General features: G+C 43.4%; 1 protein-coding gene across 1 annotated transcript in view; it reads left to right on the top strand.

The window, feature by feature from the left end:
* Positions 1 to 328: 328 nt before the first annotated feature.
* Positions 329 to 23,494, top strand: part of SYNPR (synaptoporin) — a 260,070-nt gene continuing 236,904 nt past the window's right edge. The window contains exons 1-2 of the mRNA XM_081159386.1: positions 329 to 556; positions 672 to 737. Of these exons, the coding sequence (XP_081015512.1) occupies positions 539 to 556; positions 672 to 737 (84 nt within the window). The 5' untranslated portion in view covers positions 329 to 538. The remainder of the gene's footprint in view (positions 557 to 671; positions 738 to 23,494) is intronic.

Raw genomic sequence — 23,494 nt, 5'->3', positions numbered from 1 at the left:
CCGGTGCTCAGCAGTCCCCAGGGCTCACACGGCTCCGCGCGTAACGGGGGAGTGCCTGTCTCCTCACCTGGAACCCCCTTCTTCAGGCAGGGCGCCTTCCCGCCGACGGTGCCCGCCTGTCTCCCTCCACCAAAACCCCCAAAGTTTCCCGAGAGCCCGAGGGCGCGGAGCGCGGGGCGGAGCTGGCACCGGGCGGCCTCGCCCACCTCCGCGCCCTCCCCTCGAGCTCGCAGCTGGCCAATGGCAGCCCTGCCCCGGCGCCCCCCGCCCCGCCGCTCCGCCACCCCAACCCTTCCCTCCCAGCCCGCGTCCCCCGCCCTCCGCCGCTCCGCCGGGCTCGGGAGCGCGGGCTTCGCGGAGCGCAGAGCGCGGAGCCAGCGCCCGCACCTCGTCCCCCGCGGCCCTGCCCGCGCCGCCCGCCCCGGCCTCGCTCCTCGCCTCCCCGAGACGGCTCTTGGCCCCGAGCACGAGCCCGCGGCGGCCCTTGAACTTCCCTTGAAAGGGAGCCGGTGGGGGAGCGGACGGAGCGGAGCGAGCTATGGACCCCGTGAGCCAGGTAGGACGGCCGCGGGCCGGGCGGCTGGTGCCGGGGACCCCGCGGGCCGGAGACGCCTCCAGCCGCAGCCTCACGCGCCCCCTTTCTCTCTCTTCTCTCCTCGGTTCGTCCGAAGCTGGCGTCGGCGGGCACCTTCCGGGCGCTGAAGGAGCCCCTCGCCTTCCTGCGGACCCTGGAGCTGGTGAGTAGTGGAGCGCGTGCGGGGAGGGCACCCGCGGCCCGCGGGCGGGTGGGGTGCTCTCTGCCCGGTTCTGCTCAAAGCCCGGGCTTCAACCCTCCCCTCCAGACCTCCCCACCGCCGAGGTGCCGCCCCGGGGTGGCGGGGACGGGATCCAGGGACCGCTGCGAGGCGGGAGTGCGGACGAAATTTTGCAGGCTTTTAGACGAGGTGTCGCCGCACCTCGGCGCAGGCGAGCGCTCGGGGCTCGGGAGGACGCCTCCGCGGGCGGTGGGGCTGGAGGGGCGCAGGTGGGGGCCGGAGGGGCGCAGGTGGGGGCCGGAGGGGCGCAGGTGGGGGCCGGAGGGGCGCTGGCGGAGGCCGGAGGGGCGCAGGCGGGGGCCGGAGGGGCGCAGGCGGAGGCCGGAGGGGCGCAGGTGGGGGCGCTGCCGCGCGCGCCGGCCGCTCACCTGGGCCCCCGGGGCTGAGCCGAGCGCCTGGAGGACTCGCCGCGCGGGGGAAGTTGGTCGCGGGGGGAGCGCTTGGCCTGGCCTGGGGCCCTGGACGCGCTGTAGCAACGGCTCTGCCGAGCCCCAGGGACAGAAGCGGGGGGCGATGGAAGATCCGGGGCGCAGAGCGGGACTCCTTCCTTCCGTTGTGGTTTCTCTCCTCTGATCGCTCCTCGAGGGCTCTCCTGGCTTTTCCTGGAAGGCCCCTCGGCTTCCTCTGTGTAGCTTTCCTCACTGGGCGGTGGGAAGTTCTATGACTTGTCCCCCTTTAAAAAACCCTGGGACAGTCCAGCGGCAACTTGTGTGATGACCGAGGCATGAGGCCGAGAAGCTCACGGGCCGCGCCGGGAGGGCGGTGTTGGCTGGGATGATGGTTATTCGGAGTGAAATCTGCAGGGCCCGCGCTGGCTCCTGCGAGGAGCCCTGACAGGCCAGCGAGCCTATCTGGACAGAAAGTTCAGAGCCCGTCACCCAGCATTAATCACAGGCCCTGCCGCCGGCGGGGAGGTTATGTAAGAGCGCGTGGTCTTCCCCGTCTCAGCTCCCGGGCCAGGACCTAGCTCTGGCTGCACAACCGTGGTGCCTGCTCACGTGGATGGCCTGCAGGGCGATCCCGCTTGGCTTGGCTTGCAGACCTGCACAGCAATGCACGCCTTTGGCACTTTGACACAATCTAGACAGCGGTTGGAAAGCTCGAACTAGAGGTTCTGGGAAGGCTGGTCTAGAACTGTTTTCTGTTAAGCCGAGTTAAACAAACCAAGCAGTGTTCCCAGTGCAGGAAACTTTCAGTTGGCTTTCTCAGAATTCATTCATTCATTCAGCCACTCAGTAAACGTTCCCTGTGAAACAGTGGTGTTTTTTTAAGAAAAAATAATAGCTCCACCGCCAAGCCATTGTCTCTCAAAAACAAAATTCAAAGCCCTGACATTATCTCTCTGACACAGTCTCTATTGTCTTACATTGTCGCTTACCTGAAACATTAGTTTTAATTCTCTCTAATCCTGTCGCAACATTATTTCATGCCACCCATCATTGCAGAGGCTGGTAAGGCTGGATGAGTTTGTTTAAAATGCAGATTTCTGGACAGCAATAAAAATACTGAAAAGATGGGTGCCTGCTCATGACTGCATTTTAAATATGCTCCCTGGATAATTCTCATGCACATTGAAGTTGGAGGACCACCGCTGTAGCTCCCTCCAAAACTGAAAGCACCTCTTGCCTCAAAGCCCTTGTTATTCCTCTTCATACTGTGCACACATATATAATTCCCTCACACCCCAAGCCTAGAAAAAATCTTTGTCTTTTAGCCTCAGCTAAAATGTTACCTCCTCAGTGATTCTGTCATATTTACCCCCTCTTTCATCACCCCAAACTGAATGACTCACCCCACAATTTGGGCTTCCATTGCATTTCATTCATTCATCCATTCATTCATTCATGAGAATTTATCACACTGCATTATAGTTGTTTTTTTTCTTGGAGAGAGAGAGAGAGAGGCAAAAGGTTATTACATTTAAAATATTTGCAGCCCTTCCCCTCTCTCTTTGGCCTCTAAGGCTCTAAGAAGAAAGGGTTTGGCTTTTAAATGTTATTAGCCTCTCATCTGAAAAAGAGAATCTGAATAATGGACAGAAAAACTTCAAAATGAGTAAGTTAGTTGATCTGCATTTTTAAAGAGCTAAAGTAGAGACATGAGAGCAGAGAGAGAAGGTTATTTGCTGAGAAAGTCTTATGCTGAGGAGAGAGGGAAAGGAAGCATGTTTTATGCATGTGCAGTGGTGTGAGATCCTGCTCTGTGGAAGATGCTGCAATGAGAGTGTGGTCTCTTAGATGGCAAAGTCCATTAATAGGACAATCATAAAAGTATGATTCAAACATGTTGTGAAATATTATACTGCCATGAAAAAGAGTGGGTTAAATTAATAAGCACTGGCCTGGAGATCAGTGTATATAGTTGTGTTGGATAAAATTAAGTGAGGAAAAAAATGAGCCTAGTTTTAGTATTTGATAAAATTTTAAATGGGAAAACGTGATTTTTCATTCTTTTAATCAACATGTGGAAAATTATTTGATAAGCTTTCAAAGTAATGTATAGACTACAGTACTATTTTTGTGGAAATAAGAAAGAAAATAGTTTATGTGTATGTGTGTGTGTGATTTGTATAAGCATAAAGTATAGCTATATACACTGAATTGTTGGAATTGACTTTTTCTGAAATAATTTGTGGTGTAGAGGGGAGAGGAGAGGAGGAGTGTAGGAAAGCAGTGGTTTTTGGAAGAATCCCAGGCATATCACTTGTCCTCAGTTGTGCCATAATTCTTAAAACTAATTCATATTTTCCATGATTTCCTTTGGACTGACCTTATGAAGTGGTATTGCTTCTAAAGGCAACCTCCACTTTTGGGTTTATAACTTTAGGGAGGACTGCTCTTTATGTGTCTGCTTAGGAAGGCTCATGGCCACGGTAGATTTAAAGTCTACATAACATAAAAGTCAAGCCTTCAGGGGGAAGCTTTAGCCAATTTCAAAGATTTTGAGGCAAAACTCCCAAATCCTTAATCTCTACTTAAATAAGGTCAGGGGACTTTTCACTATATTTTGGCTCAAAACCAAAATTCAGGGCACAGCACTGATTCTTGTGATCTGTTTCATTTATTCCCTCCCTGATGATAAAATAGGTCCAGAAAATCTCTTAAAGCATCACTTGGAAATCATTATGATCAATATATACTATATATATTGAATTTACCCCATTTCTCAGACTTACTCTGATAAAACAAAGTTGGTATGATCCTGCATTCCACTGATCATTCTTATTGGGCTACTTGAGTACATTGCCAGTAGGACTTTGATCTGTGGGGTCTCCCTCCTTTTAAACCATTTTGTTAGCACATTTTTTCTTTTCTCTACTATTTGCAAGGCTCTGGATCTTGTGGATTTATGTGTAACGGAATGTCGGGGACCCCAACACATCACATTGTGCAGGAACAGAATTGGTGCAGATGTTAGGGCATCGAAAAGACTTCAGCTCTTCAAAATGATGTTTGCTTGATCCCCCACACAAAGCTGTAGGCCCAGGTTCTGTTGCTATAGAATCAACTGCCGAGTCAATTTGCCTGATCCCTCTCTCATCTTATTTCTGACACCCCCCCCCCAATCTCACTGTCCCATTTCTGCTACCACTCCTGGGCTTCACATCCCCATGGTGCCTTTCATTTAGGCCTTTCCAACGAAGGCCAGCTACTCCAGAGATGTGGTGCTTCTGATGTATGAGGTATAGGTCTACCTGCTTTACATAATCTTCATTTCTTAACCTAAATTCTGGGCTATTTTCCAAGCAAACATTATACTGCTTACTTGATATTAACAGCACTTAGAATCATGCTATTGGTAATAACAAAGTGAAGCATGATAATCTAATCTAATGGAGTCTCATCTAATTGAATCATAGCCAACTTTTTAAACCCGTAATGAGAGAAGTAACAGTAGCTGCCTTCGTCACGCGGGCTTCAGACGAGGCATATATTTCAGTGCTTTTCATATATCATCATGTTGAATCTGTGTGACTCGAACATTTCCATTTCACCATGAAGCTCAGGGGTGTTAACTAACTCGTCAAGGACAAGATTGGAGAAAAAGGCAAGGCCAAGACCTGGGCATTCTCACTCCAAACTGTGTCTCTTAGGTGCTAGCTACGCTCGTCTGCTTCCTTCAGGGTGACAGGCACCTGCAGTGCCTATCCCTACTCCCCAAAGAAACTTTGAAGGGCAGATGCTATCCTACTGGGCAGCGTTTATCTCACCCAGTAAGATGGTATGTTTGAAGCCTTCTCTGGAAGTGCCAAGCAGTGTTCATATTTAGAAACAAACTCAACAGACAGTGATTGTCTTTTATACAGTTCTATTTTCTAACCAAGGCAGAGTAGGTTCTCATTAAAATACAGTATTTTTTCATATTAAATATGTATAAAAAGACTGATTTTAAAGACAATTGTTTAATCTTATTTTCTGGTCTTCCCCCCCCCCCCCATTTTCTTTAAAATATGTGTGCATGAGCCAGACAACTTTTTTTTTCTAAGTATAAACAAGACAGGAAATGTCAACATGCAGTTTTTTAAAAATTTTGAGCAGCAATCTACTATTGGGGGGTCTGATGCAATTTCAAAGCTACATTAATGTCGGTTTAATTATAACTTTCTAGTCTCACAATTATTGACAAAAATTATGTGCAATTGGAACATGAATCAATAAATATACTTTTCTTAAAAGGGCAGCTCCCCAGGGTGCTAATGGCTGCATTGCTTCATGCTCTTCTGGGTTCATTACGACAATTGGGGTTGGGCCTCACAAGTACAGAAAAAAAGAGGAAAATATTTCTTGTGAACTTGAATCCCAACTTTATTCTTCACTGGCCTGGAAACCTTGGGCAAGTTATTTAATTTCACCAGGTTTCATCTTTATCATCTATAAAATGGCACTGGTAATAGTTCCTACTGCAAAGGGGTTGCTATAAATGATGAGATGACTTAATCCAAGCAAACAACCTTGCACAGCGCCTGGGCTATAAGTGCTCAACCAATGACTATGAGGGTGACGATGATGATGATGATTTGGATGATTCTCTGAAAAGGAGAAAGCAGAAATCCAATGGGTAATTTACAACACTGTGGCTAACTTGTCACAAATTAGAGTCTTGGCAAAATTCTGAAGCAGAAAATCTGCATTCACTCTTACTAGTACCTCTTTGAGCCCCTCTATCTCTAAATCACGCTGCCATGGTTGTTTTTGCCATAGCATGAACTTGCTCCTTTGAATGTTCTCATTTCAAAGAACATTCTGGAGAGCCCAGAGTCCAGGCTAAGTGAGACGTTCTAATGGAAGAATTACAGGCACTTGGTTCTGGGGAATTTTTACTTGAGTTGTGGGGTGAGAATTTTCCTGATCTTTCTCAAATCATAATACCTAAACACTGTTTACCCTTGAAAGAGTTACGGTATCCAATTGAATTCTCCAGATGGAAGTCCCCCTAGGGTCAGCCGCGGGCACTTATAATCACACCTCAATACCCAGGTGCACCGGGCCCTTGTGAATCTCCTCGATAGGAATACGGGAGGAACCCTGGACTCATGCTCGAGTAGACGCAGCATCCTTAGTTCTCGGTTCCCCAGAGGATTCACATTTCTCCCTGATCTAGGTAAGAAAAATAATCATGTGTTAGAAAAAACACGAGAAACTAAGGAATGTTTGTACAGAACCACTACCGCTTTAGAGTCTTCATCTTCAGTAGGCATGTATTTAACCTGGGCTGTATTTGAAATTTCTTGTTCATTCTATTATCTTAGCCTTCCTTTGAGAACCTCAGTTTCCTCATCTGAATATTGGGGACAATACTCTTTGGCTACCATAGTATTAGAAATTTTAAGTGAGATGAAGCATGTAAAACACTTTGTAAACTATTAAATGTCCTCCAAAAGTAAAAGATCGTTGTGATCGTGATGTTGGTGATGATAAATGCTTTTTTTCCCGTCTAAGGGACTGAAAACCTTAAGATGATTGCCCTGGAGAGTAGGGTGAGGCATGAAGTGTAAGTGCCTGATCTCTGCTCACTGAGGGGCTAAGTCCTTCCCGATCACTGTCCACCCTCTAGCCTCTGCCCCAATCTGTGTAGTTTCTTTGGAACCTACAAGAAAGACTGATGTTCCAGTTGAAACCAATGCACCATCAAAATTTGGGGGGGTCCACCTTTACCCCTTTTAGCTGTCATACAGAAAGCCAATTTCTTGCTCTGTACACATTTCTTAGATGTTTGGGGGGCTTGGTGATGGTTTCTTGCTGATCTAATGGACTTTTGTGTAAGTTACTTCCTCTGCCTAGAATATTCTCCCTCTTTTCACCAAACCTCTCTATTTACCAAATCCCCTTTTAGCTGGCAAATTCCTCTTGTGCCTTCAGGTGTCAGCCGAAATGTCATTTCTTTGGGGGGGGGACCGCTCTGAGGAGGGGTGGCCAGGAGATGCAGTCAGCCCCAGAGCACACTCTTTAATGACTTGTTTACGTTTCAGCCTCTCAGCCCTAAATGCATGCTCAGCGAGGGCAGGGATCTTGCTTGTCTTGTTCACCAGCACATTTTAACTATCTAACTGCCACATAGCAGGGACAACTCCAGGGACGTTCTCAGATCACCCGGGCGGTAGGTGCTTAGTGAAGGAAGCGACTGATTGAAGGAAGCGAGGGAAGAGGGGAGGGAGGAAAGAAGGAACAACGAATAAGTGAACCTGAGAACACAGGGATGCGGTGCAGATTCCCTTCACGAGGAGGAACTGGGGGGCTCCCCCAGAAACCATCGCTCAGCAGTTGCTCTTGGTTGTGGCGGAGAGTAACGCACCCAGGCGGACTCAAGTGTTGGGGAGAGAGGCAGTCATCGCACCCGCTGCACCTAAGGGAGGAGCCGTCTGACAGAAACAAAAGGCTGCTTGGCCACTTTCCTGTGTGCCCTCTTTGTGTGTCCCCTTTCTGCTTCTCATTTAGTTTATTCTCTCTGTGATCCTAAGCTAATGTCCTAAGAGAAGGCATATGTTAGGTTCGGCTGCTAATTTTTTCAGTTTGGACACAGCTCTCAGCCCCAGGCCATATCAGGCTGTGGATTGGCTGCCCATGTGACAGATGCCCGCTGCTGGTCCTGCCTCTTGTGGCCTGAATAAAAAGCGTCATGGGATTCACACGATGCTCCCTGCACTGTTCTTTCATCTGGAGCAGTGGGAGGGCAGTTCTTCAAGTCCTGAGCACCTTAGGCTAAGAAGAGCTTGACGTGTCTGGTGGAAGAATACGTGATGCTTTTCACCAGCATCTCTTTCCTTAGGGCAGCACTGGCACTTTTGTCAAGCAGAAGGTGTAGCATCTGTGAGATTTGGGGAGCAGCCTTCCTGGGATCTCTGATGAGGGGATCATTGGTGGAGTCACACTGATGATGTTATTGAGGGGTGTACCATGGGTCCTTCGGCACATGAGCTCCACCAGCTTGTGTCAGCTTGTCCATCATCTGAAAGGCCTCTTTTTGAAAGAAATGATGGGGCTTTGCCCAGTGATGAGATCGCCCATTTGTGAAGGAAAAAGCATTCCCCCGAACTACATACACCTCGCCTTTGTTCATGTATCATTAGGTTAATTCAGTGCTGGCTGTTCATGTTAGAATACCACATCGGAAGAGTAAGTGTATCGCTTGTGTTCGTGTGTTTATTAATGTGGTAGAAAACAGAAAAACATGAATTGGGTTTTTGTTTGTTTTAAATGTAATATTCCTATCCAAATTAAAATTTTTTGTCCTGAATATTTACTCATGGAAGCTTTTTACTTCTCAGAATACTCCTATTCCCTGAGGAAATTTTACTGAACTTGTGTATCTGTTCTAACAAAATCTTTATTCACTGATCCATTGTGTAAAGAAATTCAGGTTCAGGGATGTGTTTGTTAAAACACGCCTATAAAGAGTTCTGTAGAATTCAGAAAGGATCTGAATGGCAAGATTGTGAACATGAAAATTCTTTTTGGATGCCTGATAAAATACTCAAGTCATCAAACAGGCTCCACCATGGATGCAGGAGGAGCAAATTAATTTTGTGTCCCCAGTGTTTTTGTGTGTGTGTGTGTGTGTGTGTGTGAGAGAGAGAGAGAGAGAGAGAGAGAGAGATCTGCATGCCAAATAAAAAGACCCCCTGTGGCTTTAGCAAGAGGTGCTCACACATCCATCTGTTCTACCATGAAACTGCCTGACTGTGCTTGCATGTCCTTAATTCACCTGATGTTTTTGCCTGCACCTGATAGTTGGTATTACTTGTGGGATCCTTACTGAAGCTGAGATCCAGAAAAATTGAGCAGGGGGAAGGTTTAGAATGGAAGAAAGAATGATACCAGAAAATTCCTGAGCACAAACTCATGTTCTGAGTGAAGAGCAGAGATCTTGGGAGATATTGAAACTAGGAAAAGTGATGGCTTGATGAGTAGCGATTATGACTGTATTTTGGGATGTGCTGGCTTTAGAGCCACACACCTGGGTTCAACCTCAGACCCTGGATGTGTCCAAGGCAAATCAACCTCACGGAACCTTGAGTTCCTCAAGGATTTTACCTATATCGAAGAGATGTTTAAATGATAAAAATGAATTAATAACTGCAAAACCCTGAACAAATCCCTTTATATCACTGTCTCTCAACTTCTTGAACTATAAAATGGGATAAGAGCTGTGACACAGAGTCGTGGGATAAAATGAGCTAATGTGCATGAAAGTTTCCATCAGAGGGCTCAACAAATGTTGACTGTCCCTGCGTCTGGAGCACCAAAGCTCAGGTATCTGGGGAATCTTTCCTAAGAGAGCAACACCTGATGTTACCTTTATTGTTCGTCTACAGCCTCAGGTGTTTGGGGAAAGGGCAAAGCCATGCTTTCATGTTTTAGAATCTTCCACTGCTGTTTATAGAATAAATTTTGTTAGAATCATATCACAGATTCTATTTCTGAAGCAGCTGAAAGCTAAGTATGATCATTACATATATAATGAAAATTTCATTTTAAAGATGTGTGCTTCATTTGCTAAAAAAACAATATGTGTGAAATTGTTAGTGCCATTAAACTATTCTGGGGCAAAAGATTGTTTACTAGCAACAGTAGGTAAATTTGAAGTGTAAATGTTGTACTTTCTCCTTTCTATTGTTCTAAATTGCTGGATGCTTTTTGTTTTCTTTTTAATGCCTGACTTCATTCATTACATTTGCCTCATTTGGTAACAGAAAGAACAGTGTTTGACTGTCATCTGTGTGGTCTTAGAGACATTACTTAACCTCTCTGGCCTTTCACATTTGTAAGAGTGGAAACAATGATGACTAGCAGGCAGAATTGTATTCATTAAATGAGATGACATTTGCAAAGAGATGGCACATAGCAAGCATTCAATACATGACTCTTTCCTCTCCTTTCCCCCAAAATATATTTTACTACCAATGTGTGGAAATAATAAATTAGAAAATTCACAAGAGTCTTTGTGTCTCTAGCTATTACTAGATGTTCTCTCTCTCTCTCTCTCACACACACACACACACACGCACACACATTCTTTGTACTAAAGGCCATAAAGAGCACATCTACATAAGCCAAAGGAATTGAGTGGGACAGTACAGTTTGGCAGGTGTGGTTGGCAGGAAAGAATCCTTAGGCTGGATTGTCAAATCTTAGATCAGTGTCCCAGGCACATTGGAGTCCCAGGCTCCCTGCAGGCTTTGGCAAAGTGACCATGAATTTTGAAGGTGTTTTCTGAAATGAATAACATACTTCTTTATTTTAAAAAAGGGCAAAATCCCCATAAATACTGGGACTTCATTATAATGACTATAAATTAATGAGCTCTTGCTATGTGCCAGGCTGTACTATGTCAGTGTTATCTGCATTCTATACACAATTTCATTGCTTCCTTAAAATGACCTTTATGAGGTTTGCTTGCCCAAAATCACAGAGTTGATAAAGTAAGTGATCGAGGCAGAATTTAAGGCCATATCTCTCTGACTCTCTGCCTCTTCCATGCACACCTCGATCCAAACTTACTGAGAATATTTGTGTTTGGCGGTGGATTTTTTTACCTGAAGTTTATAGAGCCATTTCATGCATAAGTGATATGATATTAATTTAAAATCACAAAAATTAAGCAAAATTTAAATAAAAATCACCCAGTGTTCTTCTACTGAGATATAACTAAAGGTAATAGTTTGAAAAAATTACTTTCAGATACTTTTATGCTCAAGCAGCTTTTTTCCTAAAAAAGTGGTATGTTGGATGCTGGGGCTGCCATAACAAAGTACCACTAACTGGGTGGCTTAAACAACAGAAATTGATTGTCCCACAGTTCTAGAGACCAGAAGTCCGAGAGCAAGGTGTGGGCAGGTTTGGCTTCTTCTGAGTGATGTGAGGGGGTCTGTTCCATGCCTCTCTCCAAGCTTCTGGTGCTTTGCTGGCAGTCTTTGGTGTTCCTTAGCTTGTAGATGATGCAGCACCCCAATTTCTGTCTCTGTCTTTACATCATGTTCTCCCTGTGTGTGTATTTATGTCCAAATTTCTCCCTTTTTATATGACACCAGGCATGTTAGATTAGGGCTCACCCAACTGCAATGTAATTTCATTAACTGATTACATTGACAGTGACCCTGTTCCCAAATAAGGTCACATTCTAGAAGTAAGGACTTGAACATATGAATCTTAGAGAGACACAGTTCAACCCACAACAAATGGGGTCTTAGAATAGGCACTGTTTTGTCACCCGGTTGGTTCTCCTTAATACATTCTGATTGTATTTCCATGCCACTAGATAAAACATTCCTCCATAATTTTGATGGCTACAGGTTATTACCCTGTATGCCTGTCTTAGAAATTATTTAATTAATCTCTAATTTAAGTAGCTTCCAAATGTATATTATATATTTTTAAAACCTGCAAGGATTCCTTCCTTAATGATAAATGGTTACTGTACATCTATCATTATTATTATTTTCTTAGTGTCAAGATGTAGAATTGCTGGTTCAAAGGTTGTACATTTTTAGGGTGTTTGAAACAATTGCCAATTGTCCTCCAATGAGGAGGTACCAATATGGGCATTATAGGTTAAATGTCTTTTCTATTTTCACCGATGAAAATGAAACCTTGATTGAATTTGTACATTTTTAATTTTGCAATGAGATTGCACTTTTTTTCAATAAAATTGTTTATATTCTTATTTTCATTTGAAAATACTTTAATGAACAGAAAATGGGTTTATAAAGCAGTAGCCAAGACTGCCAACTCATGATGCTGTTCACGGGGGCTTTTAGATGAGCTATTGCCTTAATCTTTCTGGGTCACTGTGCTACTCCACTGTTTGGGAAATTACGTAGATTGCTGTACTTGGACTTGGGGAGGCAAATACTGAGCCTTTCTTTCTCTGAATTATTACATAAGATTAGATTTATGTAATTTTCAGAATGCCAAAGATTATTGTTATAAATCTTTTATAATATGAATAATTTTATAATACTTACCATTTTATTTGCACTTTAATTATATTATTATATACTAAACTTATTTATCATAGGTAACTTATTTTACTTTAGATGACTCTTTTTAGTGTTGATCTATATTTATTACCTTTCTGAGTGTGAATCTGTGTATATGTAGTGACACATTTCCACAAATTTGTACTTACACCTACCTCAGCTGTGAGACACTTGGAACTTGAATAATTTTCTGATGGAAAAGCAGAGTGGGTGGGGTGTTCTTGTATAGCCTGAGGACTCCTGGGGCTCATGTGGCTCAATAAAATAAAATAAACTCAGCAGCTACCCAGTGCCAAGGGCATTTCCTGTCTTTCCTGGATCACACTCCTGACCACCCTTGCTGCTAACTGACGACATTATGGGTGCACTCTGCTCTGCCGCACACAGGGCTATTTGGGGCAACTTGTCCTCTCTGTGAATTAAAACAACAGTTGTTAACATTTATTGTGTACTTCGCCCCAGGCCCTGTGCTGAGCGCTATCTACATGTTATGCCATTTAATTTTAGCATCTCTCTTAGAATGGACACATCATTGTTTCACCCCTCTTTAGGCAAGGAATTTGAGGCTTAGAAAAATAAATAATGTTGAAGTGTTCACAGTTGATAATCAAAGAGCTGAGATTTGACCTTGGGTCTTCTGTGCTTCAAAAAGACTTCCTGTGTTTAATCTAAAAGTTGTCAAGGAAGCAAAGTTCTGATTCTCTCCCAGAGATTGGATTCCTGGGGGAAGAACCATGCTCAAGGCAACAGGCCTGCCATCCATAGCTGGAGGGACAAGCCGGACCATTTAGCCAGACAAGTGGTACCGATCACACAACCTACTGATTTGTCTCAGTTAGGCAGTGAATTCTTTTGTGGGCAGGCAGAGCAGAATTCTTCAGTTCTCTTTATAGTTCAAGGTCAAACACTTTTAAAAAAAATATGTTTTCATTGATTTCAGAGAGAGGAAGGGAGAGGGAGAGAGAAAAACATCAAAGATGAGAGAAAATCATCGATGGACTGCATCCTGCGTCCCCCACTGGGGATCCAGCCTGAAACCCGCAACCTGGGCATGTGCCCTGATCGGGAATCGAACCGTGACATCCAGGTCCATCGGTCAATGCTCAACCACTTAGCCATGCTGGCTGGGCAGAGCCAAATACATTTTAAAAGAAAATTTTTCTTATGAGTCCACTTGATAAAACAGTAAATGAAAGGATGGTTTTGATTTGATTTGAATTGATATTATTTCATTTGTATGAATCAGAACCACAGTTGCCTGGGCAAATGCTGGGAAATACTAAGAAAGAGCCGTGGTATTGGAGCTCCCTGCCTTTTCGGCCTGTTGCCCTTTAACCCATCCACATCTGCTTGTGAAAAAATTTTTCACTAGATAACTAGGGAGCATAAAAATATAGGAACTATGTCTTCTTGCAGCAAAACTTTAACAGGAATGGAGATAGTGGCTCATATTTGCAATGTAGGTAAGTTAGTAATCCAGCTCTGGGTACCAGGTAATGCACTGAAAAAAATTGGATTTCTCAATCAACCATATAATATCAAAGAACTCTGTTTATAAAAAGTCCAATTTAATTATTTGCAGTTTAGAGAATCAATGAATAAATGACTTCTAACGGGGGAGAGTTCTGAATATTTATCTGGAGTAGCATAGGGCATTCTGCAGTGATGGAAATGTTCTGCACATTCACTGTAACCACAGCAGTCATTAGCCATGTGTGGCTATTGAACACTTAAAATTGAGGAACTGAATTTTTAATTTTACTTATTTTTAATTAATTTTAATACAGATAGCTAGTGGTTACCATATTGGACAACACAAGTGCAAGGAGTTAGCTCTTCTATGTGGTTTGCAAGGACAATGTACTGAACTTCAGCAAATGACTTAGTTAGGGACTGAAGTGGTCTGTTCCTTAAAATATTCATTTTTACATTTATTTTTCAACACATCACACAGTTGGTGGCAGGGAGCTCTTCAACCAGCTTCCAGAAGTTTAATAGACACAGAATTTCCCAAACTCTACCAGTTATTTAGCTTAAGCTTTTTGTTTTACGTATTTGCATCTCTTTATGAATTTTACACATTGAAATAAAAAGGTAAAACAAACTAACAACCTTCTATGTTTGCCGCCAGTCTGAAGCAGGATGACAGTTGTTAAAGTCCGCACTAATTTGTTAGCACAGGACTGTCTCATAATAACAGCTATAGTTTTCAAGTAGGACAGCGTTTTATTTGGGAAGCAGACCAAAAGCAGGAAGATTGCTCAGTGTTACATGATATGGAGAAATCACAGTTTCTTCATGGTTTAGCTCTGAAGAAATGTTGAGACGTATTTATTTTGTGATTAGCAAGGTGGGATGGCACTGTTGTGACAGTGACCCTATGCGCCGCATCACTGGCCTGCAGATGTCCATTGAGAGGGAGAAGAGCAAGTACCCAGAGTAAGAAAGGAACCTTGGTACCTACGCGTGGGACTGTGGCGGCCGCCTGTGGCCCGCAGCCTTGGAAACCACGCCTGGGGGTGTGCGCCCCCGTCTCACGCCCGCCCCAGTTAGGTCGCCCACAGATAATACAGAACTTTGGGGATGGCCCAGTTGTCCTAGGGAAGCAGGGTCTTAGTCTGGATCCCCTTGAGAGCGGCACCTAAATCAAAGGCAGCCTCTGTGCGGGCAGGTCACTGGGAGGTGATCGCAGGGAGCAGCGGTGAGGGACCAGGGAAGAGATGCGGGGGGGCAGGAGGGACCAGGGAAGAGATGCGGGGGGGGGGGTAGGAGGGACCAGGGAAGAGATGCGGGGGGGGGTCAGGAGGGACCAGGGAAGAGATGCGGGGGGGCAGGAGGGACCAGGGAAGAGATGCGGGGGGGCAGGAGGGACCAGGGAAGAGATGCGGGGGGGGGGGGTAGGAGGGACCAGGGAAGAGATGTGGGGGGGGGTCAGGAGGGACCAGGGAAGAGATGCGGGGGGCAGGAGCAAAAGCATCTCGAGGGAGGCTGTGGAGTCGGTCATCCCTTCCGGAGACTGTGCCTAGGACTCACAGGCTTCCCGAGCGGCCTCATGCGGTGTCTCAAAACTGTCCACCTTGGGGACCAGAAGGCGAAACAGTGACCTTCTGGCTCCCACCCCGCATCAGTGAAGAGCAGCCGTGTGGAAGTTAACTCCTGCCCTGGTTTGCGGGGCCCACGAGCAGGTAAGGGTTTCAGCAGTGGCTGACCTGGGAGGCAGGCCCAGGAAACACTGCGAGGGGTGGAGAAGGGGTGGGGGAAGGTCAGCAGAGTAGAGCATTTAAAATGCTGCCACCATCAGCAAGGGCCGCTTGTCCCACTGGCGCTCTGGGAGCCATGCAGAGCACTCATTGGCTGTAACTGTGTCACTGGCCACCTCGACGTGCAAGAGAAGCTGGGAAATGTGGTTTGTGGCTGGGCGTGTTGATACCTCCACGAGAGCTATTACTAAGGATGAGGGAGACAGTGGATCTTAGTGCATCTTGGGGGTGGTTATCAGTCTCTGGAGCAGACACACAGTAGGTTTTCTTCAGATAGATGCTACATTCTCCACTTGCCTTGACTAAGCTTAATTTTTTTTTTTAAAAGAATCCATCTGATCCTTCAGTGTATCAGGGATCATTAAGTGGAAATCATTTGGTTGCAAGGAACAGTAACCCATTCAAACTGGCTTTTACTGTAAATATTTTGCTTTGCTTTTTTTGTATTCAAACAAGACAATATCTAACTTCGTAGTCCAGGTGTCCAACAGGGTTGCTCATGCACAAGCTGTGCAGAGAGGGAAGGTGGCTGACTCGGCCTCACCTGTGGCTTGGCTCAGGTTGGGTCCTACTGCCAGACTTGGGGAGAGGAGCGGAACCACAGAGAATACAGAGGCTAGCTACTGTTGTGGGGAGATTCTTCTAGAAAGGGCAATGGGTGGGGGAAAATGGTTGCTATCTCTACTTCACTGATAGGAACTTTTTTCAAGTATGAGAAAATACAAAGTTTATAAGAAATCAGAGTCCCAGGCAGTTGGTAATCAATGCCGAGTCACAAACTCCCAGGAGAGGGGTGATAGCACTTTCACAATAATTGAGAAACTAGCATAAATGAAGTATCTCTGTGGGTGCTGACTGTCACTTAGATGTTGGGGATACTAATCTGCATTCTGTCTCCTGTGGGGCAGAATGAGGCATTTCCATGTGTTGAACGTAGCATCACTGAATTCATTAATCATTAGAGGTGCTTGGTATTAAATTAGCAGCAAATGACGAGTGTCCTTGATTGTAGAATTGGGGTATGTTTTTCACGTGTGGTGCTCAAGAGTGATTGGGTATGTTTTTGAAAACTGTTCCAAGTTTCCCTGCCAGTTTCAGAAGAACTCTTCACAGAAGAGCTTGTGGGGGCACAAAGATGGGAGAGGGAGAAAGGGGAAACAGGACTGGCCCCCAAGTGATGCCTTGCAAACTGTACTGTGGCAATTTGTTACTCAGAGCCCACTTTAAAATTTGCTTGTGCCCTGACCTGTAAGTGTGAATTCTAGAAAGTACATTGCATCTGTCTGTCTATGATCTATCATCTATCTAATCTATCTATCTATCTATCTATCTATCTATCTATCTATCTATCTATCTATCTATCATCATCTACCTATCTATTATCTATCATCTATGTCTATCTATTTATCTATGATCTATCATCTATCATCTATGTCTATCTATTTATCTGTGATCTATCTATCATCTATCTACCATCTATCTACCTATCATCCATCTATCTATCATCTATCTATCTATCTATCTATCTATCTATCTATCTATCTAATCTATCTATCCTATCTATCTATATCTATCTATCTATCTATCTATTTATCTATCTATCTATCTATCTATCATCTATCTATCATCTATCTATCTATCTATCTATCTATCTATCTATCTATCTATCTATCTATCTAATCTATCTATCTATCTATATCTATCTATCTATCTATCTATCTTCTATCATCTATCATCATCCATCATCATCTGTCTATCATCTATGTCCATTCTAAGGTAGCGTACACGTGGAACTTCCGGCTCCAATGCTTTAGTTAAAGAAGTGTAGCATGGTGTTGATATTCACCAGCCTGGTGCAAACCTTCAGGGATGCTTTAAAGATAAAGCAGTTATGGAGGACTCTGCTGGTTTCCTGCCCAGATCCCCTTTACCAGGCCAGAGCACAGTCCTCTCCCCACCCTCAGCTTTTGTGAATGTTGATTGCTAACAAGTCAGAGCTGCCTCTTCTCCAGAGAATTGCCTTTGGCTGAATGCAGGGCACCTCACCCAGGATCGTACACTCTTCCCAGGGGGAATCCTCCAGCCTGTGAGGGCCCAATACTGGGGTACACAAGGCTGTTCCCTTGCCTCAAGGTGGGACCACCTCTGGTACAATTCACACTTTAGAGCACCGGGTGGCATCAGGCTGAAGCTCGCCTCTAGCTGACCCCGTGTCCTTGCTCAGTTCCTTTCCCTGCCCTCTCCTCCTCTCTCTCTTGTTTCCTGGAGAGCACTGCCCAGTGAATCCAGAGCACCGGGACCTCTGTCTCAGGCTCTGCCTCTAGGAAACCTGACCGAAGATAGGAGTGTTACTGCAATCAGTTTATTCTTTACAAAGCACATTGGCAAAGGAAGCTGTGGAGGATGCTCTTTCTGTGAAAGAACTCTATTGAATGCAGCAAAATATGATTTATTGAAAAGAGAACTGGATTTGAAAATCCAGGCTTGACTCTTTGTTCCCCCAGCTGACCTTAAACAATCACTTTCTGAGCTTCAGCTCCCTCATTGGAAAAAATGGAAATACTAATCTTTCCTTCATCACGTCTTACTAACCTGCTGTTTTGCAGACATAGTCTCTCTTTTCAGTAGTGTTACTGTGACAAGATGGAGAAATAAATCTGGATATTTAGATGATGTTTTGGATGACATTTTGGTATGAAATTTCTCAGTGGGCCCTTGGAAAGTGGTGTGAATTTTGAGCAGTTATTTAAACATGTTTATACTTAAAAAGACATATGCTTCTAACTATTGGCTAACTTAAAAGACAACTTAAGCCATAGAACACAATTTAGAAAAACTCCATTACAGGATTTAGTTTATTTTTAGGTTGGATCAGTATGGAAAAAATGGGTGGAGGGCATTGTTTACCACCCCATACTGAGTTTGATGCATCTACCAACATTCTGTATTTTGAAAAATTTATTTTCGTACTAAAGTCCATGAACAATTAAAATTTCTTACAGTATCCTTTCATCAAAGTAAATGATTTTCTGTCCTGAGGCTGTGATGTGAATCTTCTGAAAATGACATGTTGTAATTTATACAGCTCTTCCAAGTATGCGTAGCAGGCCTGTGCTTAAACACATGTGATTTAATGAGGAGAGGTGAACTATTTTAGAAAATTCTCTGTAGAAACTTAGCAATAACCAGCAGGTAGATGCTCACGACATTAATTTGTGTCACTTCTTGACACTTCTGGATTTTATGTTTCCATCTTGTCTTCTGCAGCCCGCAGACTCAAGTGCTCACCTGCTGTCTAATGAATTATTTCATTTTAGTACTGAATGTTACCCCAAGCTTTACTGAAATGTGTGCTCCGTGAGGATGAGCTTGTCTGTCAGCTTCACCTTTACAATTGCGCTACATAGAGCTGTTCCTGTTTCATGGTAGGCACCCAAATATTTCCTAAGTGAGTGGATTTATGAATAAATGAATCACTTGTTTTCCCACCCAGCATGCCCCTCCTTTTCAACACCCCTGTTTAATCATTTTATCCCCTTGGAAATGTTATCCATACTTCTAGAACCATCTCAGACTCCCAATTGTTCCTTCACTTATTTGAACTTTCATAAAAGAAATTTCTCCCTCTGCTTTGGGAGACTCGTGGTTTTCCTGCTTGTCCTGGTGAGTTGGGCTGGTGTTTGCCAACATGAACTAGGCTTTCCAGCAGCAATCGATTCCTGTTACCATCCAAACAAAACTTTCTGGAGCATTTCCTTCATGCTGGGCAATGCGGATGGACTTGAGTCTCCTTATCGCTACCTGTAAGGTGCTGCTATTTTATAGATTAAGAAACTGAGTTTTGGAAATACCATCATGTCCAAAGCCACATGACTAATGACTTGTAGAAAGAGGCTTTAAATCTTAGCTCGCTGCCTCCAAGCTCACTATGCCTTCAACACCACTCCATTCTGATGGTCTGAGATTATCCAGGCGCATGATGCATTACACTCAGCCCTAAAAGATAATTTTTATCAAAAATTTAAAAATATTTATTTTCATGATTGAAATAAAGCATTAGTAATATTCAACAGCCACATTGAATAAATGTGTGTAAGTTATATTTTGTTTAAATGTTTGTTTCTTTAAAACAATCTTTGATAATTATTTCATGTAGGATGTATTTTTTGTTTAATTTATCTTTATTGTTGAAAGTATTACAGATGTCCCCTTTTCTCCCCATTGACCCCTTCCACTCTGCACCCACTCCCCTCCCCAGTTCCTCACCACACTATTGTCTGTGTCCATGGGTTATGCATATATGCACATCAATTCTTTGGTTAAACTCTCCCCACCCACCCACCCACCCACCTCCACCTTCCCTCCGAGATGCGTCTATATCACTGAATCTATTTTGTTCATCAGTTTATTATGTTCTTTAGATTCTACATATAAGTGAGGTCATGTGATATTTGTATTTCTCTGCCTGGCTGGCTTATTTTGCTGAGCATAATACTCTCCAGGTCCCTCCATACTGTCCCAAAGGATAAAAGATCCTTCTTTGTTTCAGCTGCATAGTATTCCATGGTGTGAATGTCCCACAGCTTTTTATCCACTTACCTACTGATGGGCACTTGGGCTGTTTCCGGATCTTAGCTATTGTCAGTTGTGCATCTGCTATGCCGATGTATGTTTTTTTAATGTCTTCCAGTTCTAACCTGAAAACTGCTTGTTGGGAGCAATCAGGGAAGCAAAATGAATGAACTTATCTGTGCACTGTGGTAAAACTGTTATTTTTGTGGATTTTTATGGCTCAACAAACAGTATTACCTTTTCAAGTCTTATATATTTATATACTCTCTAGAAAAACTACCGAGCCATTAAAGCTTTGTTACAATTTGATCCTAATAGTGATTGGATTTCCTATGCTTACTCTTTCGGTAGGTGGTAAATTATTTAACATTGTATTAAACTTTCCATATGGATTGTAAACTGAAGGAGATTGTACAACTTCTGAGAAAATGTATTGATTTATTGCAACTAATTCTGAAGTTGTATTTGAAAGGATGACCTCATAACCTTAATTTGTCCATAGGAAACATGCCTATATGTGGTTGCCAACCTCTGGTTTATAGTTTAAATATTAATAAAAAATTTTTAAATTTAAATTTTATTGGAAAAGCAAAAACACCCACAATCTTTGTTTTTTCCAACTACAAATGCAATGGATAGTCATCATCATAAACTTAGAAATTAACAGTGAGCACAGGAAAGAATTCACTTGCAAAATCACATATTTTCAGAGGTCAAGATCATTAGTTATAAAAAATGTGCAAAGCATTTGTGTAGAAATAATGGCTTTGGAAATACTCTACTCAGTAATTCTGAGCTCAGAAAACAATCTGAGAATAAATGCTGCGAATGACCTTGTCACTGCTAAACATCACTGCTATTTTTATGGTGCCCTGTCTGCAAGTGTCCCTTTCAAGCAGGGTATCCAGAGGGAGAGAGGCCTGAGTTTACTCATCAAAAGACGTTGATCTGGGTCCTGACTCTGCCACTCACTGACTGTTGGGATCATAGGCAAACCACTTCCGTGTGTGAGCTTCAGCGCTTTCAAATGTAAAAGACACTCATTCACCCCTGCTCGGCCCACTTTCCAGATTTAGTATGGGAGCCATGTGTAAGACATGCCTGCCAACCAATAACTCAGTATATGCACAGAAGGTAATTTGTCCTGTGGAGTCAGATTTATGTTCGAGTTTGAGGTCAATTATTTCCAGTGTGTAACAGTTTTTAAATTTTACCTGTAAAGTTGGGATAGATATACTTACCTTATACATGTTTTGTGACCATGAAATTTTAAAATGTATGTAAAATACTTAGGAGAAGTCTGGCTCTCAAGTACTCAGCAAAGGACAGCTTCTATGAAGAGTTAGAAAAAGCACTGAATGTGGACTTTACTTTCCTCTATTTCCCAGTTTTAAAAATTTATTATGACTTCACAGGACTTGATCTTTTTTGGTGAAGTTTTTAAAGAAACTACATCATTGTTCAGTGTTACCTTGCCTTCCCCCATAAAGCAGAAGGGCCGTTTTGAGTTTTGCCAAGAGAAAGCTGACTTTTCTGGAGACACTGCCCATCACTATCTACTGAGAGGGTTAAGGGCCCTCAGGTTTATGGCCCAATGAGGTCTCATGGAGTTAATGAAACCCTCCCACTGGGTAATTCTGGGCAGCTGAGGAGCAAATATAGATTGTTGCCAAGGGCCATACAGTTGCTGCAGCACAGAAACCTGCTCCAACTCTACTTGGAAACATCACATGAATTCTCCAATGAGTGCTTTCGGCTTTTCTTCACTCCTCATTCTAGGGCTGTTCAAAAAAGCTGTTCATCTGCAGCTAGTGACAGCATTTAAATGGCAAATTTTCTTGGAATAAGTAACAGCTGGGTTAATTTATATTGTGCTGTAGATGGCTGCTACCAGATCCTTTTCTGCAAGTGGTTTCTCTTATGGGGGAAGCATTTGGGAACCAAGGGGAGAGGGAAGGCATCACCTATGCAGGTCCAGCTCCAAAACAGTTCTTTAATCACCTTGAGAATCAGATGAGTAAAAAAAGGTGTGTGTGTGTGTGTGTGTGTGAAAGCAATGTTTAGTTTAATTACTGGCCATCTGCATACAGTTTTTCTCTTTAAAGAATATCAGCATTATTAAGAGCAAAGTGAAGGCCAAGCCAGAGAAGTGGCATAACTCCCCAGGGAACTGATCCTCTAAACACAGGGCATGCCACAACCTCTCATTTCTTGGTCAAAGATCTTGTCTTTCTCTCAGAGCCTCCCAGTTGGAATTCTAATTTTAAAATATCACAGATGAAAATCATGTAAATGACTCATGAAAAATACTCAACATTTTCTTCCTCTTGGGACTCTGTGTCACAGTCTTTATATTTCTTTTTTTCCAATAATAGCATCATGTGTGTCTCACTTGAACAACAGCAAAGGATTTGTAATGAACAGTTGGCCTTTCTGGAAGTTAAATTTATGTTACTTAATTTTGTTCATTAATTTTATTTAATATTAATATTAAATTTAATATTAAATGTATAATTGTATAATTGGTGGTAAGACAAATCAGTGTCCCAGTAGGTATGATTTGATATGATAATTTTATTAGCTGCTTTTTGTGAAGACCAATGTAGTGGTTAAAAGATTTTGCATAAGTTCAGGGTCAGAGAGCCCTTGATTTCAGTCCTGATCCTGCCACATGACCTATAGATCAATGGGGAGAGATATTCTTTCTGAGCCTCAGTTCCCAGGTCTCTATAATGGATCCAGTTTGGGAATGACATTATGTACTGGTTAACCTCCAAGGTGGCCCCCAGTGACTCCTCCCTCCTGGTAGTCACATTTGTATGCAGTCCCTTCTACATTACACTGAGTTGGTCTGCCCAGTGAGAGGCCCAGGTGGGAGGAACGTGAAGCCTCCCGCCAACAGTCATGGAGGAAAGGAGGCCTGCAAACAAGTGAATGAATGACCTGGAGAGTGTATTTTCCAGCCCTTGAGATGACTGTAGACCTGGATGACAATTCTACTGCAGTCTCATGAGACACCCTAAGTAAGATCCATCCAACTAAGCTATCCTGGGTTCCTGACCTTCAGAAGTTATGGGAGATAGTAATTGTTTCGTGCTTGAAGTGGCTAATTTTTGAGCTAACTGGTTATACAGAAGGAAAAAGAGCTTATTCCTTATACTCTTAAATAATTGAAAGCTTATTGAATATTTAAGTAGTGACTATATTGGTGTTTGAAGATTTTTTTCTTACACAAACCCTATGTTTTTTGCCAGTTTCCAAACTATATTGGGATTAATAATCACCTGGAAAACTTGTTAAAACATGCCTAGGCCTCACCACCAGAAATTCTGCTTTTGTAAATAAGTGGTAGGGCTCAGGCACCTTTATTT

This window comes from Miniopterus schreibersii (genome assembly GCF_964146895.1).
Source record: "Miniopterus schreibersii genome assembly, chromosome: 15".
NCBI lineage: Eukaryota > Metazoa > Chordata > Mammalia > Chiroptera > Miniopteridae > Miniopterus > Miniopterus schreibersii.
Note: the sequence above shows the minus strand (reverse complement) of the source record. Positions and strands in the feature narration are given on the sequence as shown.